Source organism: Triturus cristatus, chromosome 12 (genome assembly GCF_964204655.1).
Source record: "Triturus cristatus chromosome 12, aTriCri1.1, whole genome shotgun sequence".
NCBI lineage: Eukaryota > Metazoa > Chordata > Amphibia > Caudata > Salamandridae > Triturus > Triturus cristatus.
Genome location: NC_140595.1, coordinates 78536284 through 78552498, shown reverse-complemented (window position 1 = coordinate 78552498; position 16215 = coordinate 78536284). Strand labels below are relative to the sequence as shown.

The 16215-nt window shown below is 46.8% G+C and overlaps 1 protein-coding gene across 8 annotated transcripts in view; it reads right to left on the bottom strand.

Moving 5' to 3' along the window:
- Window positions 1-16215, bottom strand: part of TDRKH (tudor and KH domain containing) — a 375719-nt gene that overhangs the window by 108416 nt on the left and 251088 nt on the right. For all 8 annotated transcript variants that reach the window (XM_085639768.1, XM_085639770.1, XM_085639771.1 and 5 more), the window contains exon 10: window positions 14923-15074. In XM_085639768.1, the coding sequence (XP_085495894.1) occupies window positions 14923-15074 (152 nt within the window). The remainder of the gene's footprint in view (window positions 1-14922; window positions 15075-16215) is intronic.

Sequence of the window (16215 nt, the reverse complement as noted above, 5' to 3'; positions counted from 1 at the left end):
GTATAACATCCTCCTCCATAGTCTGCAGAACATCAGACCAAGAAAAACACCCACCCACCCCTAGTGCGCACCATACATACTTTGAAAACATATGTACAAGCCTATGGAATTCCCATCTACGTCTTTTTAGCATGGGTACTTTAAACAGGTAAATCATTCACCACCAGTCCTTCAATAGGGTCCCAGGTGGCAGTCTGCGACATTGAGCTAATGCATACTTTTACCAAACTCATTTTGAGTTGGTGCTGTCCAGGAGAGACACTGACCTTATTTCTGAAAGGACTCCGGCAGAATTTTGGCATAAACAAAACCAGTATGGATCTTTGCAAGAAAGTCATCTCTTTTATAGCTGTTGTAATGCAAGACATATTCCAGCACACTGAAGGCCTTTATGGCTTCTTCACATGATTACTGTGGTCATGGGCAATGGACAGTTTTAGGAAGACTATACATTTTTTTGTTGTTGCTTTTTTGTGGTTGCCTCTTGTTTAGTATCTGTTTATTGAAGACAAACCAATAAAAGATTACATCTGTCACAAAGGTTGAGGAGCAATTGCAGGGGGGGTGCTAGACAATGGGACCAAGTGAACAATCAACATTAAGTACTTGCGAATAAGGAGAATCTAGTAGATCAATATGCAACACACACATGCAATGAGGATAGAGTCTTATTCCCACGCATAAGAGGCAATGACAGAAGGGGAGATCTCGCCAAACCCCTGGGGGAAGACATGGAAGGAGCCAAGGGCAAAGGCCCAACTAAAGCCTCACAGTCCCACTAAAAGGGCACCTAACCACCCACCCCAGGGATCAAGCATTTGATTGAGGCTAACGAGGTACGGTCGAAGCAAGGCCCCCCCCGTCCACATGAACACTGTAGGTCACACTGCGACAGCTCCAATACACCTTGCAGCAAAGACATAGAAACCATCATATAACAGAAAGGAGAGAAAGGGAAAAAACAAAGAAAAGAAAAAGAAGAAGTCAGAGGAAAGTAGGAGTGGGAAAGGAAGAGAGAACAGAAGCAGAAGCGCCTGAGAAAGGGGGAGGAAGGGGAGGCTAAGTCCTAGTGGGGAGGGTCAACACTTGTAAGGCCCGAGGGGTACCCTCAGCAGGCCAGGCGGGTCAAATAGACTATACATTTTTACATGGTTGAAATATAACCAGAGGCCCTGAAAGCATTCAGATTGCAAAGGGAAATTTCCAACTCAAGGGATGAGTTGGCTAAATATGTGAAAGGCAAATTCGTTATCATCAACAGCTCCCTTAAAAGTGCACAAAATCATGATGGGACATCTACGTGTTTAACTCTGCAGCAGATTTTAGGGGGTATAATATATATATATTATCTACTGGCGGTCGCCAGTAGATAGTTATAGTTAGGACCGTGTTTCCATAGGAAATCCGCAACATTCTATTTGGAATAACTTTGGCGCCGGTTGACGAATCCTCGCGAATTTTTCAAAACTAATGGGGCGCTACGCTCCGCTCCTACCCTGAAAGTCTCGGGGGGATTCGTCAAGCGGGGGCTGAGAAAAAAGGGGGGTCCCAAAACGCGTTTTCCCCATGCATTTTCCCATAGGACCTTTAGTCCGAGCTACAGCCCGAACGGCTGAACAGAATTACTTGAAATTGGGCAGAGAGGTAGTCCTCAGGTCAGGGATGTGCCTTTTGCAGGTCTGGTGTAAATCTGTTCAGTAGGTCCTGAGAAAATAGCATTTAAATCAATATATATATCTATAGGCGCGCTCCGTGCGCCTACGGTAAGCTTACCGTACGCGTACGGTGCCGTGCGCGAGCTCAATTCTGATTGGTGGTTACATGACTGTAAACATTCGAATCGGTCGAAATCAGAAAGTATCGGCCGCCATTTTCTGTCTCTCGCACTGAAAAACAAAGGTTGATAACATGAAAAGGGGGCAACGAAGAGAGTTGCAGACCCCCTAGAGTTCGTCAGGGGGTTCACGAAGGACCAAAAAGTATGAAAAATAAATTTAATAATTTTAAAAAAAAATCGCGGAGTGCGCGTACGGTAAGCTTACCGTACGCGTACGGTAAAAAAATAAAATAAATAAAAATAAATTAACAATCACATTTAATATATAAACCTAAGGACCCCCAAGGGAGAAAAAAACAATTGATATTTTGTAAAAAATGGCGAGGTGTGCACGGTACGAAATGCGCAACGTGGGCGCTCGGTGCGTGAAGCGTACCGAGTGCCCACAGCGCGCGCACGGTGCGCGAAGCGCACCGTGCGCGCAAAAATTAAAAATAAATACATAACTTAGCATTTAAAAAACCGTACAAATTCACTGAAAAAACCATAGGTTTCACACAGGTTATAGTTAGGAATTAGCATTTAAAAAACCTTGCAAATTCACTTAAAAAACCATAGGTTTCACACAAGTTATAGTTAGCTGTACATTTCACTCGTAAAAAACCAATGAAATTCCACGTTATAGTTAGATCAGGTAACTATAACTTGCGCGACTGCAATGCACAATGTGTAATTTCATCATTGATGTCATGAGTGATGTCACTGACCATGTCATAAGTGATGTAATATGTGACGTCATCAGCAGTTTATTGTGGGCGCGCAAGTTATAGTTACCTGATCTAACTATAACGTGGAATTTCATTGGTTTTTTACGAGTGAAATGTACAGCTAACTATAATTTGTGTGAAACCTATGGTTTTTTAAGTGAATTTGCAAGGTTTTTTAAATGCTAATTCCTAACTATAACGTGTGTGAAACCTATGGTTTTTTCAGTGAATATATATATATTCATATTCATGTGAGTCATTACATTCAGCAGATTAATATACAACTCACCTTCTGCAAACGAGTCCTCTTGAAACCGGTCAATCTAAGACTATTTTTACTACTAAGGCGGTTTCTGGTTGGGGAGTACATTTTCAGCCAAGCTCTGATAAGATACCCTTGTCCGTTTCCAAAATGAGCGTTTTAAATTATAGTGAAAGTCTCCATTCTAACATTCTGCCACAAGGAGGAAATTGAGAGATGTGATCGCTTTCCCTAACCTCTTTTTCTGTACCTACAATCAATCCAATGGCGTAGTCTATTTCTGACATTGAATAAATTGCACCATTCCGTTTAAAAACCTGTAGGAAACGATGCATCCTCATGACAAACATATCTTACAGAAATTCTATGTATGGCTCTAAAGTCGATGAAGCGTGAATCTCATAGATCCTGGAAGCTAAAACAATACCCAGCAGAAAGACTAACTTTTCTATCAAGGGATCCACAGTAATAATCAAACACAAACGTTCTGCCTATGGGCGGAATCCTAGAACACAAAAAAATAGACTTTCCACATAAAACAAACAGAATGACAGTGACAGCTCTAAAGCAACACTTCCATTGTTCTATTTTCTAACAAAGAAAAAAAAAACACTGGGTTTATGCCTGTGCGGCTCAAGCACAGTTTTAAAAAACAAGTAACATTCCTTTAGGATAAATAATGAAAGGAACTATAATAGCTATAATAGGCATGTAGTTGTCCACGGAGGGGAAAAACCTGAACTATCGCTTTACAGCTGCCTTCCACTTCCTTAATCCCAGCATACACCATGGTGAAAGCAACAGAATGACGGCTGCCCTTCAGTACTTTTTTCCTCGATCCATGAAGAAAGAACCCAGGAAAGGGTTTTGCTCCTACATATGTATTCATAACCAGTTCTCACCGATATCACATTTTACTCACTAATTCACAAAATGTGTGTTTTTGTTTAGTTCTCATGGAGCCCGTGCTTTCTAGCAGGAACTACGTGAATTATGGGTTTTATTTCCATATTTATGTGGCTAATTTGTAGTAAAATGTACAAAAGTTGGGTTAACCTCCTTTAGAATACCACGTACAAGATACTGCGATTAAGGCAGACAACGGAGTCAGGGCAGCAAAAGGGATGTTGAGGGGTCTGCTCTCAAATATGACCACCTAGGTCCTTGGATACCGTTCAGTAGCCCCTCTGTGGTTTCCCACCCGGACGCCTAAAGCTTGACATGGTATGTTTGACCCCATTTTGTGGGAGGGGCCCAATGGGCAGGGAAGGGCTACTGGGTCAAAGCTGTGGAGTCCGGGGTTGCTTGTCTCCATCATCCCTGGGTCTGTCCTACAAATGGCCCTACAAAACTAGGCTAGGTATAGCCCCTTCAAGGCTTGACTCTCAGTGGCAGTACAGGAGTACAGCAGACTCAGAACACCACCACCACCACCACCTAGCAACACAATGTGATTGTTCCACACTATGCTTAGAGGTGTGGCGCAGTGGCCAGAGCAACTGACTCCAAAGAGCGGGGCTCACAGTTCGATCACCGGCGACAGCTCAGCACCATGCAACTCTATGAATAGCTCACTTAATCCCCCAACGGCCCCCAGCGCCTTGAAAAGTTTAGGGATATGTAGGAGCTTTACAAATATGGATCATCATTACAGTGCCATAGCAGAGGCGGCGCAAAACGTTTGACGTACGTGGGGCACAGTTGCCAAGTCTTAGATTGGGTGTGTTGATTTCTAGTGCCATAGCAGCCAATCAGTGCTTCAGCACAATCTTCATTGAAGTTACAAGCGCTTGACCCCGGAACACATTTCTATATAGTTTACTTCATGGATACTGCATCAAAGAACGTCTTTGTCCATGAACCTTTTATTATTCTGTTGAATGCAAGCCTTACAAGGCCTCACTGTCATGAATGTTCAGAGTATTTCTCCCAAAGCTATTCATAGAACTGAACTGCAGCATCTTTGAATAGAAAACATAGCACCATAAAGTTTTGAGTAGAGAAAATGGATGTAAAAAAATGCAGCCTGAAGACTTGCATTTAACTGAGAAAGAAAAGGGAGCCCATCCCTTTAAGGACCTGGGAGGCACCACTTTCCAACAAGTCTTATACTATCCAGTTCTTTTTCAAGGCAGGTCAGGGTACATATGTTTGTCTCTATATGTATAGGACTGTAATTGATAAGCAGGTGTTCACATGGAACTCATTTCTGAAAACAAGTTCTAGTTGCACAGATCATACAGTGTAGAATCAATCTTTGCCAATATTCTTAATTCCACCATCATTGATATTTCGTGATCTGTTGTAGAAAATATTGAAGCACAGGCAGTATTTCTAAATACCTACGATTCAGCCAAACAGAGCTTTATTTGAAAGACATTTGTTTATTTTTTTTTAACTTCTTAAAAATAAATGTGAGTGATAAAGAGTTTCTCTCAAAAAAAAGACTAAGACGAATGAGTAGACCCCAGGTGTAAAGTAAACCAAAACCGGACAAAGGAAAACACAGTGAAGGAAAATGATAAACCACAACCAATATGGATTAGTTACTTACCTGTAATCCTAGTTCTCTTCCAGGGGTATCCTCATCAAAGTCATAAGCATTAGAATATTCCCGCCCATGTGCGGGATCCCGGAAACAGTATATTATATGTGCCCCACATATACATATCCATACATATATACCTATATGTATACACAAGCAAATGCAGCCCCTAACACCCTAGAGCTGAATCATGCTGTAAGGAATTTCCACTACACATTAGAAAAAATAGCATTATAAACATGAGAAACAACATTATAACTTGTTTGGAAACTGTTTTAATGCTTAGAAAACAGCAGAAATTCTTAGAAAACACTGAAAGCATAGGAAGCTCCCAGGCTGCATTGCAAATACCCAGTCTAAAAAGACTGAAAAGCTAACTCATAGCTGTATAGTAAGAACTGACACCGTGCCTTTAAGGCACACCTGACCCCCACCTTCCCATCATGCCTCAGGGGTGACAGTTAGGTCAGTTGTTCTTTGCGGAGACTGAAAAGTCATGGCCCAAAGAAAATAATAACCTCTGAAAACTATCACACCTTTGCCCGGGGAGGCGGGAGGGTTGCTTATGACTTTGATGAGGATACCCCTGGAAGAGAACTAGGATTACAGGTAAGTAACTAATCCTTCTCTTCCAGGGGATCCTCATCAATAGTCATAAGCATTAGAATAGAATAGCGAGCCTCACCTCATCTCCCTGCGGGCAAAGGAAAGAAAAAAACAGAGAAGGAACAGTATGCTCAGATAGCTCAGCTACCCAAACAGGTTCCTCAAGGAGGCTTGGCCTACTTGGGCATCCGCCCTGGAATCGGATTCGAGGCAGTAGTGCCTGGTAAAAGTATGGACCGATTTCCAAGTGGCCGCCTTGCAGATCTCTGCCATAGGAATGTCATGCAGGAAAGCTACTGTGGCCGCTTTCCCCCTAGTAGAATGGGCCTTAGGGGCCAAAGGTAAGGGCCTTTTCGCCAGCTGGTAGGCTAGGGTAATGCAAGAAACAATCCATCTGGAAATGGATCGCTTAGCTGCTGGGAAGCCTGTTCTCATGGCGCCATAGTTGACAAACAGCTGGTCCGTCTTCCTAATGCCTCTGGTACTTGCCAGGTAGAATTTAAGTACCCTTTTGAGGTCTAAGGAGTGGAGCGACCGCTCAGCCGGGGTCGCTGGATTCGGGAAGAAGGATGGCAGAGAAATGGACTGATTAATATGAAAATCAGACACTACCTTAGGGAGAAAGGATGGATGTGCCCTTAAGACCACTTTGTGCTGGTGAAAAACTGTGTACGGCTCTTTAGTACACAGAGCCTGGATTTCGCTTACTCTGCGTGCCGATGTAATGGCTACCAGAAAAGCCGCCTTCCACGACAGATGCTGTAAAGAAGCTTTGTGGATCGGCTCAAAAGGTGGGCCCATCAACTTGGATAACACTAAGTTCAACTCCCACGGAGGTGAAGGGTTTCGAACAGGGGGGTAAACTTTTTTCAACCCCTGCAAGAAGTCCTTGACCACCTGCATCTGGAAAAAAGAAGGTTGACTGGGAGACCTCCTGTAAGCTGTAATGGCAGACAAATGGACCCTGATGGATGCATACTTCAAGCCTGATCTAGCTAAGTGGAGGAGGTACGGAAGGATGACGTCCTCCTGCCCCTTTGTAGGATCATGGTGATTCTCCCTACACCAAATGAAGAACCTCTTCCACTTAAACGCATAAGACGCTCTTGTGGAGGGTCGCTTCGCTTCCTTGAGAATATGCATGCAGTCAGGAGGTAGACCTAAATGTCCGTATTGCAGGACCTCAGGAGCCATGCCGTTAAGTTCAGTGAGGGAAGGTTGGGATGCAGAATCCTCCCGCCCATCTTGGACAGCAAGTCCGGCCTGCAAGGCAGCCGCCTGTGAGGTCGAACCGAGAGATGAAGAAGGTCCGGGTACCACCACCGGCGCGGCCAGTCCGGAGCTATGAGGATCATCTTCATGTCGGATCTGAGCAGCTTGGATACCACCTTCGGAATCAGAGGCAGGGGCGGAAAGGCGTAGGCAAATGTCCCTGACCAGTCCATCAAAAGAGCATTCCCCCTGGTCCCTGGACGGTGGAATCTGGACGCGAAGGCGTGGCATTTTGAATTTTCGTCGTCTGCAAACAGATCGATGTCTGGACGACCCCACCAACGGAACAGGTCCGCCACCACGTCGTCGTGCAGCACCCAGTCGGGCTGATCTTCGAAATGCCTGCTGAGTGCGTCTGCCTTGATATTCAATTCCCCTGGAAGGTGTACTGCCACCACCGAGAGGTTCCGGGCAAGCAGCCAGTGCCAGATCGCCTGCGCCTCCAGGGAGAGGGGCCGTGACCGAGTCCCGCCCTGTTTGTTCAGGTAAAACATGGTCGTGGTGTTGTCGGTCTGCACCAGGATTGAGTTGGTCTCGATTGCTGGGAGGAACGCTTTTAGAGCAAGGTGGACTGCCCGAAGCTCTAGCATATTTATGTGGTAGCCCTGTTCTTTTGCAGACCACTGACCTTGTATCTGGAGGCACCCCATGTGGGCTCCCCATCCTTGTAGCGACGCGTCTGTCACCACTGATTGCACCGGAAGTGGCTGGTGAAACGGGACTCCCACCAACAGATTGTTCTGACGAGTCCACCATGTTAGGGAAGATTTCGCTACCTGGGGGAGAGAGATCCGATCTCCCCAACGACCTGTGGACTGATCCCATTGATCCTCCAGAGCTTGCTGCAAAGGTCTCATCCGCAGCCTGGCGTGGGGAATCAGAAAAATGCAGGACGCCATGGAACCCAGCAGAGATGCTACCTGCCGAACTGACGGCCTCCGCATCTGCTGCATAAGCCTGCATTTTTTCTTCATTGAAGACAGTCTCTCCTCCGAAGGATACGCTCTTCCCACGCTTGTGTCCAGAACGGAGCCAAGGTAGTGGATGGACTGAGTAGGCCGCTGCACGGACTTCGCCATGTTGACGTGAAGGCCGAGAGCGTGCAACTGTCTTAGACAGATTTGGAAGTCTTTCCTCACCTGTTGCTGGGTTGGAGCCTTCAGTAACCAGTCGTCCAGGTACGGGTAGACGAAGAGACCCTGCTTGTGTAGGCAGGCCGCCACCACTGCCATACATTTGGTGAAGACTCGCGGGGCCGACTTGAGTCCGAATGGAAGCACTTTGTACTGGTAGTGCTTGTCTCCTACCACAAACCGCAGGTACCTGCGGTGATGCTTTGCTATTGGAATGTGAAAATACGCATCTTGGAGGTCCACCGAACACATCCAATCTCCGACTTGTAGATGTGGACATATTTGGTGAAGCGCCAACATACGGAACTTCTCCTTGACGATGACTTTGTTTAGGAGACGAAGGTCCAGAATCGGCCGAAACTTGTGCTCTTGATCTTTCTTGGGCACCAGGAAGTACCGGGAGTACACTCCTTTTCCGACCTGTGAAGGAGGAACCCTTTCTATGGCATGCTTTTGCAGAAGGGACCTCACTTCCCGCTTGAGTAGGTTTAGGTGGTGAGGACGGGACCTCTTTGGCGGGATGTCTCTGGGAAGCGCTCGAAAACGTAGCGCATATCCATGACGCAGTATATTCAGCACCCAGCGATCTTTTGTGATGCTGACCCACTCTGCTAGATGTTGCGACGCACTTCCTCCCACTGGAGTGGGCAACGGTCGTAGAGGAAGCCACAGCTCATGACTTTCCTCCTCTTGTGGCAGTGGAGGACTGTTGTTGGTGTCCACCTCTGCCTCTGCCAGACTTTCCGCCTCGAAACTGGGTTTTCCCTTGGGGTTTGCTCTGAGACCACTGAGGGGTTTGAACCCTCTGTTGAGGCCCCTTGCGTTGGGTGGGTCGAAAACGGCGCTTGAACTCCTTTTTCTTCTCCAAGCCCACGGCTTTGAGAGTGTCCAGCTCATTTTCATGCGCCCCATCTCCTCATCCGTGTGAGTGCCGAAGAGGGAGTTGCCAGAGAACGGGAGGTTTAAAATCCGTTGCTGTGCGTCCGGCTTGAGCCCTGTCAGACGCAACCAGGACGACCTCCTGGCGCAGACGCCGTGTGTATAAGAGTGGGCTGAGATTAGCGCACCATCCGCCGCTGTGCTAATCGACTGATTAGCCACCAGTGCCCCTTCAGTAACAATCTCCTCAAAGTCCTTTTGGTCCTCCTTGGGCAGCTTGGATTTGAAACGTTCCATCGAATCCCAGAGGGCCCTATCGTACCTGCCCAGAAGCGCCGCCGCGCTGGAGATCTTGAGGGCTGCCGCCGCCGAAGAGCAGGTCCTGCGTCCCCATGAGTCCTGGGTTCTGCTCTCCTTGTCTGGAGGGACGGAGGAGGAGGAGGACGACGCCGTCTGACCCTTCCTGGCAGCTGCCACTATGACGGAGTCCGCAGGTGGGTCTGTCTTTACAAAGACGGGGTCAGAGGTAGCTGGCTTGTATTTTTTTAGGATACGAGCCGGAACGGCTTTGACAGTCGCCGGGGTGAGAAAAGTGTCCATGACTGGTTCCATGATTCCTGGGACCAAAGGTAGCAGCGGACGAGAGGCAGACTTTTGGTGAAGTGTTTCAAAAATCACCGAGGTTGTGACTTGGGGGACTGACATCTCAATCCCCAGCTTCAGTGCTCCCCGCTGCAACACTTCCTGGTAGGTGTTGATGTCGTCTACGGGAGAGACCCTGGACACTGGGCTGTCCGTGAGCGTGGGAGAATAGTTTCTGATGGAGGACTTGGAGGATGAGGAAGAGGACGATGATGGAGTCCTTTTGCGCTTCCGGTGATGATCACGCGCCCTTGACCCAGGTGAACGCTCCTCCCGTCTGGGGGAGCGCGATCTGCGTCGCCTGTAGTCCGGAGATCTCGGACGTGCTGGCCTGGGGGGACTAGCTCTGTCCACAGCGGCCACCAGGCGTTGCAGCGGAGAATCATGCACTGGGCTGATGTATTCCCGCATCCTCCTTGTAGGCCCTGAGTCTAGCCAATGATGTGCTGGTAGTAGCCATCTGGGCGACAGAGTAACGGTCTGAGTCTGAGGAGAAGACCTACGGGGTTGAGCTGCATGGTCTCGTGGCTTTGCTGGTCGTGGAGAGGCCTCTGAGTGGGAGGAGGAGTGGCGAGAAGCCGACTCCGTAACCAGGACCACCGACTTGTCTGAGGCCTGTCTCGACGTCGAGCGCGGTCTTGACGACGATCCGTGGTGTCCTCTCCTGTCTCGGTGGGACTCTCTCGACGTCGAACGCCGTCTCGACGTGGACCGGCGGCCATGTTCCGTGGGCGAAGCCTGCCGCCTCGACGTCGAGCGGCGATGTGAAGCCGACGACGGAGGCTCTCTCTCCCTCGACGCCGGACGCCGCGGGGACGCCGGCGGAGATGCTGCCACTCTCGACGTCGATACCGATGCCAACCTCGACGCCGAACGCCGCTTGGAGGACGACGGCGGAGGATCCTGCTGCTTCGACGTCGAACGTCGATGAAGCCTCGACGACGGTGGGGATGGTGCCCTCGACGACGGAGGGGTGACACTCCTCGACGCCGGTCGTCGCCTGGTTGACGACGGCGGAGGGTCCCTGCTCCTCGACGCCGATCGACGTCGAGATGTCGACGGCGGAGGGTCCCTGCTCCTCGACGCCGAACGCCGCTGGGTTGGCGACGGCGGAGGCTCTCTGCTCCTCGACGCCGATCGTCGCCGGGTTGACGACGGCGGAGGTTCTCTGCTCCTCGACGCCGATCGTCGCCTGGTTGACGACGGCGGAGGTTCCCTGCTTCTCGACGCCGATCGTCGCCGGGTTGACGACGGCGGAGGGGGGGTGTCTCTCGACGCCGAACGTCGCCGGGTTGACGACGGCGGAGAGGATCTGGATCTCGACGCCGCTCTGGATCTCGACGCCGATCGTCGCCGAGTTGACGATGGCGGTCTGGACTTCGACGTCGACGTCGTACCTGCTCTCGACGGCGAGCCCGCTGTCGAGAACTTCTTTTTCGAAATATGACCTACCGGAACATCTTTTCCCAGCGCCGAGCCCGACGCTGAGGCGGAAGGACGAGAGGACTTGCTTCTAGATGATTTTTTATGCCTCTTGGAGCCCTTCCTCACCGGAGATCGGCCTCTAGATGGTTGCGCTAGGCCATAAGCGCGACTTCGCTCTCTGTCCTTCAAAGTTCTTTTGGACAGGCCCTGGCAGTGAGGACATGTGCTGGAATCATGGTCCTCCGGCAGACACAGGATACAGACCCTGTGAGAGTCAGTCGCGGCCTTTTTCTTGCCACAGGCAGGGCAAGGATCGAAAAGAGAAGGCATTTTAAGTGGAAAAAATGCCCAAATAAGCCTAAAAAAAGGCAGCCTCTTACTGACTTAGCTGTGAAACGTCGAAGTAAGGGAAAAAGAATTGAAAAAATAGACAATATTTTCTGACAAACTCAGAAAAAAGTGGAGCTCTGTTGCCAGGATCCTTCTAGAAGGAGCCGGAAAGAACAACTGACCTAACTGTCACCCCTGAGGCATGATGGGAAGGTGGGGGTCAGGTGTGCCTTAAAGGCACGGTGTCAGTTCTTACTATACAGCTATGAGTTAGCTTTTCAGTCTTTTTAGACTGGGTATTTGCAATGCAGCCTGGGAGCTTCCTATGCTTTCAGTGTTTTCTAAGAATTTCTGCTGTTTTCTAAGCATTAAAACAGTTTCCAAACAAGTTATAATGTTGTTTCTCATGTTTATAATGCTATTTTTTCTAATGTGTAGTGGAAATTCCTTACAGCATGATTCAGCTCTAGGGTGTTAGGGGCTGCATTTGCTTGTGTATACATATAGGTATATATGTATGGATATGTATATGTGGGGCACATATAATATACTGTTTCCGGGATCCCGCACATGGGCGGGAATATTCTAATGCTTATGACTATTGATGAGGATCCCCTGGAAGAGAAACCGCTGATACAAAGACAGCAGTTTATATTCAGCACAATCACGGAAAATTAATCAATGTATCACAATTACAGAAAACAGTGTGTCTGTATGTCTCGACGGCGTTTCGACTCTTAAAGCCATCCAAGGGCCTCAGCAACACTGTAACGACCAGGTGTTGACTGGTATTCTGGAGGGTCAATCCGCAAGGTAGGGAACACAATGAGAAAGCAAATCACTGTTGAGCTTATTTCCTGAAGGCGGCCAATTAAAAAAAAAAAAAAAAAAAACAAAAGGAGTAAAAAATAATAAAAATTAAAGACGATATGGCCTAAAGATACCCCTTAACTGTGCCCAGAGCAAGGTCTTGCCAGGCTAAAGATAGAACAAACAACAACACTTTGGAGAAGATTGCAGATAGTAGATCAATATGTTTTGCAGCGCACCAAGTCACAAACTTGTCCCAATGGAAGGCATATACGGTCTTTGTCGATACTCTTCGATGCCAAGATGGCATCACAAACCTCAAGAGGGAGATTGAATACCCTCAACTGTTGCTACTCAATATCCACGCATGAAGATGGAGTGCAGGTTCAGGTGCAGAACCCAACCACGTTGCGGAGACAGGAGATCCTCCCGAAGATGCAGCCGGATCGGAGGATAGATGTTCATGTTCAGGATTTCTGGATCCCAAACTCTCCTTCCTCAGTCAGTGGCCACCACAATGACTTGGGCTCCGCCAGTTTTGATCTTCAGAACCTGGAGGATGAGAGGTATCAAAAGAAAGGTGGTTTCCGTATCCCAGTCTAGTCAGAATGAGTCTGAGCGAGAACCACTTTTCAACCTCAAAGTTCTCCCCAGTCATGAAATAAGCCTTCAGCCAACTCCAGATGCAGTTGCTAATTGTGGTTCATGAGGCATTGACGGTAGAGTTTGTCCACCCTAATGTTTCAGGATCCATATGTTTTATCCATGTCCAGAGTCACAGAGCCATGACCCAACCCGCCCTGTTTCTTGCAGCCTTATATGGTGGTGTCCATGAACAAGTGGGGATCAGCTTCCCTTTCATGAAGATAGAAAGGGCTTCAATGTCAAGCAAATCACTCAACTCCAAAAGACTGATGTGGAGCCGAGCCTCCGTTGGAGAACAGAGGCCTCTGATCTCCTCCCCTGACAGATGGCCATCCCATCCTAGAAGCTATGCATATGTCACCAGTCTGCGCTGGGTGGGGAAAGGAGAGGGGTCTGCCACTAACCCACTTGCAGTTCAGTAGCCACCACTGCAGACATGAACTGAAAAATGTCCTTGGTGCTGCGTCCACTAGGACTTCAGATACCACTGCAGAGCTTGCATGTGCAATCTGTCATGTTTCAATAGCAGGATTCAGTAGGTCTCACTGAGACCCCGGACCAAGGCTGAAACATCAGGATCATTGTTTGAATGACCTGGACTCTACTCTCCAGTGAGAAAGCATGGAACTGCGCCATGTACAGCTTGGCTCCAATGAAAGGAAGCATATGAGTCAGGTGTGATTTTGGGACGCTGATAGTGAATCCCAGTGAATGCATGTTGTCCGCTGTGGTCTGGAGGACAACTGCCTGGCCAGTCGTCGAGGTACGGGAAGACTGGAACCACTGACTTCCGAAGGTGTGATTCAATCCCGGCCATCACTGTTGTATACACTCAAGGGGCACAGATTAGATTAAAGGGGAGCACTGCATATTTAAATTGCTCCTGGCCCATCGTGAACAGCAAGTAGCACCGATAGGTCTTGCGGACGGGGATATATATATAATTTTTTTTAGGAAGAATTGGCAATAGGAATTATCTTCTTTCCTTCTCCTGGGCCCCTTGTATTTTTTCGTATAATTTGCGCTTCCAAGTAGCTTTTCATTATTGTGGGGAAATGAACCAGGCAGGGAAGTAAGGGAAATAATGAAAAGTTACTTGGAAGAACAAAGTCAACAACAAAGTACAAAGGGACAAATCTTCCGAACAAAAGTCCACAAAAAACGCAGGAAAAACACAATGCCCATGATTTTTATTTTGGGTGCACAAAAAAAAAAAAAAAAAAAAGAAAGCATAAACGCTAATAACCACAGGTTTCTACGATTAAAAAACACTGGGGGAAAAACTGAATTCAACTAATAGAAACTGAAAACAGGAACGCCAAAATAGCTTTAAAGCAAATGGTGTATAATATTCTGTTCTTTTTGGTTCTCTCTCTTTGGGGTCTGTCTCCTTAGTTTCTCTGGGTTAGAGTTTTTTTTTCAATTTTTGCTTACTGTAAAGGCTGGGTTATGTCCTCAGCTGAATCTGTAGCGAGTTTTCAGTCAGGGGCATTTCTTAAAGCATTCGAGGTTCTGATTATTCTGGAAACTGTCAGCTACGAGTGGTAACGAGAAGACAGCCGCTGCTATGGCCATATGGCATAATAGACTTACAACTGTCATTTTACTGGGTGTGTGGATTTAATATAACAGTAGCCCATTAACAGCTGAAACAAAGCTTCATGTTTGATAAAGGACGATAAAGTAAAAAAAGAAAAAGAAAAAACCAATGTCCGTTTCAATCAAGGTTGTGAGGTATGAAAGTGGTCTGTTACCAAGCAATTATCTTATTTAACTCTAGCAGGCTAAGAGACAGTCGGGCTTTGCAACCACACAGAGAAGCCATATACCTTTCCATTGATATTATCATACAGGCTGATGTGTGGCCAAGTGGAGGTCCCAGTCTGAGTGTAACTGGAAATCTTTGCAAGCAGTGGTTTCCATTCAGCGCAGTGTGCGAGCTGATCAAATTCATCCAACGCTTCCTCAGACCACTCCCCACCTTAGAAAAAAGTAAAACAAAGCTTATTTAGACCTTTACACTCAGTCACAAGCAGTATCCACATTCAGTTTTAAATAAAAATGTACAATTAACTTGAAGTATGAACTCTAAAGTTTTCTGTAGCAGCAAGGTCTGATGGACAAACATGCATTGCCAAGATGTGTTAAAACAGGAAGCTAATTAAGCGGAGTACTAGTATTAATGGTACATATTTGATAATCTGATTCATCACAAACACAAAAAATAACCAAACAGACTGGATTTGGAATTTTTCAAAAGTCACCGAAGGTTTGCCTGACTAGCTCGTCTGAAGTGATATGCCTACACAAAAAGGCACTATCCATTCCCCCAACATTATTTCTGCCCAGTTTCCATGTAACACAGACACCAGAAACAGGCAGACAAATGTCTTCCCAGAAAAGCAATATCCAAAGTGGATGGGAAAAGTTACAAGTGGCGTGATGCAGAGACAGTCTTTGGTGATATGGACTATGATGAATCTGTGTTGGGGCACAATGTAGTCTTCTAATGGATTGTGCTCCTTAAAACTAATTGCTTCAAGAACAACCCCCACAGCCATAACGCATGTGCAGTAATGGTAAGGATACACAAATTTGCTAGTATTTCTTCAATTAAAATTTTACTTAAATATTGAACTCTGCATAAGCTATGTTGAGGATCCTGGAGATGTTTTTTCTTTCCCCGAAGTACACATACATATAAAAGACACATTCATTATCTGAAACGATTGCCAGTAAAAATCTTTAAATTAACACTGTAGCAATTAAGGAGAGCCCAGCTTCCAAGTCTCTAGAAAGGAAGCCATTTGGATTTTTCTAAAGTAAAAAAAAATATGAGCACCTCAATATACCAACAAATCTAAATCTATTTATGTTCACATTTACCTAAATCAGGTAAAGATTCAATCAAAATCCCCATTTTGAAAAAAGGGTGACACATTGAATCCATAATGTTATTAATCACTTACATCAATTGATTTTTTTTCGTAAAAGCAGCTGGGAGGATTTTAATGTCCAGACTGAAAAGCTGTTTCTCTATAATCCTACATCTCATTCAGGGGAAATCACCATTGAACAAGTTACTTACCTTCAGTAACCATATATATCTAAAAGAGACAGAT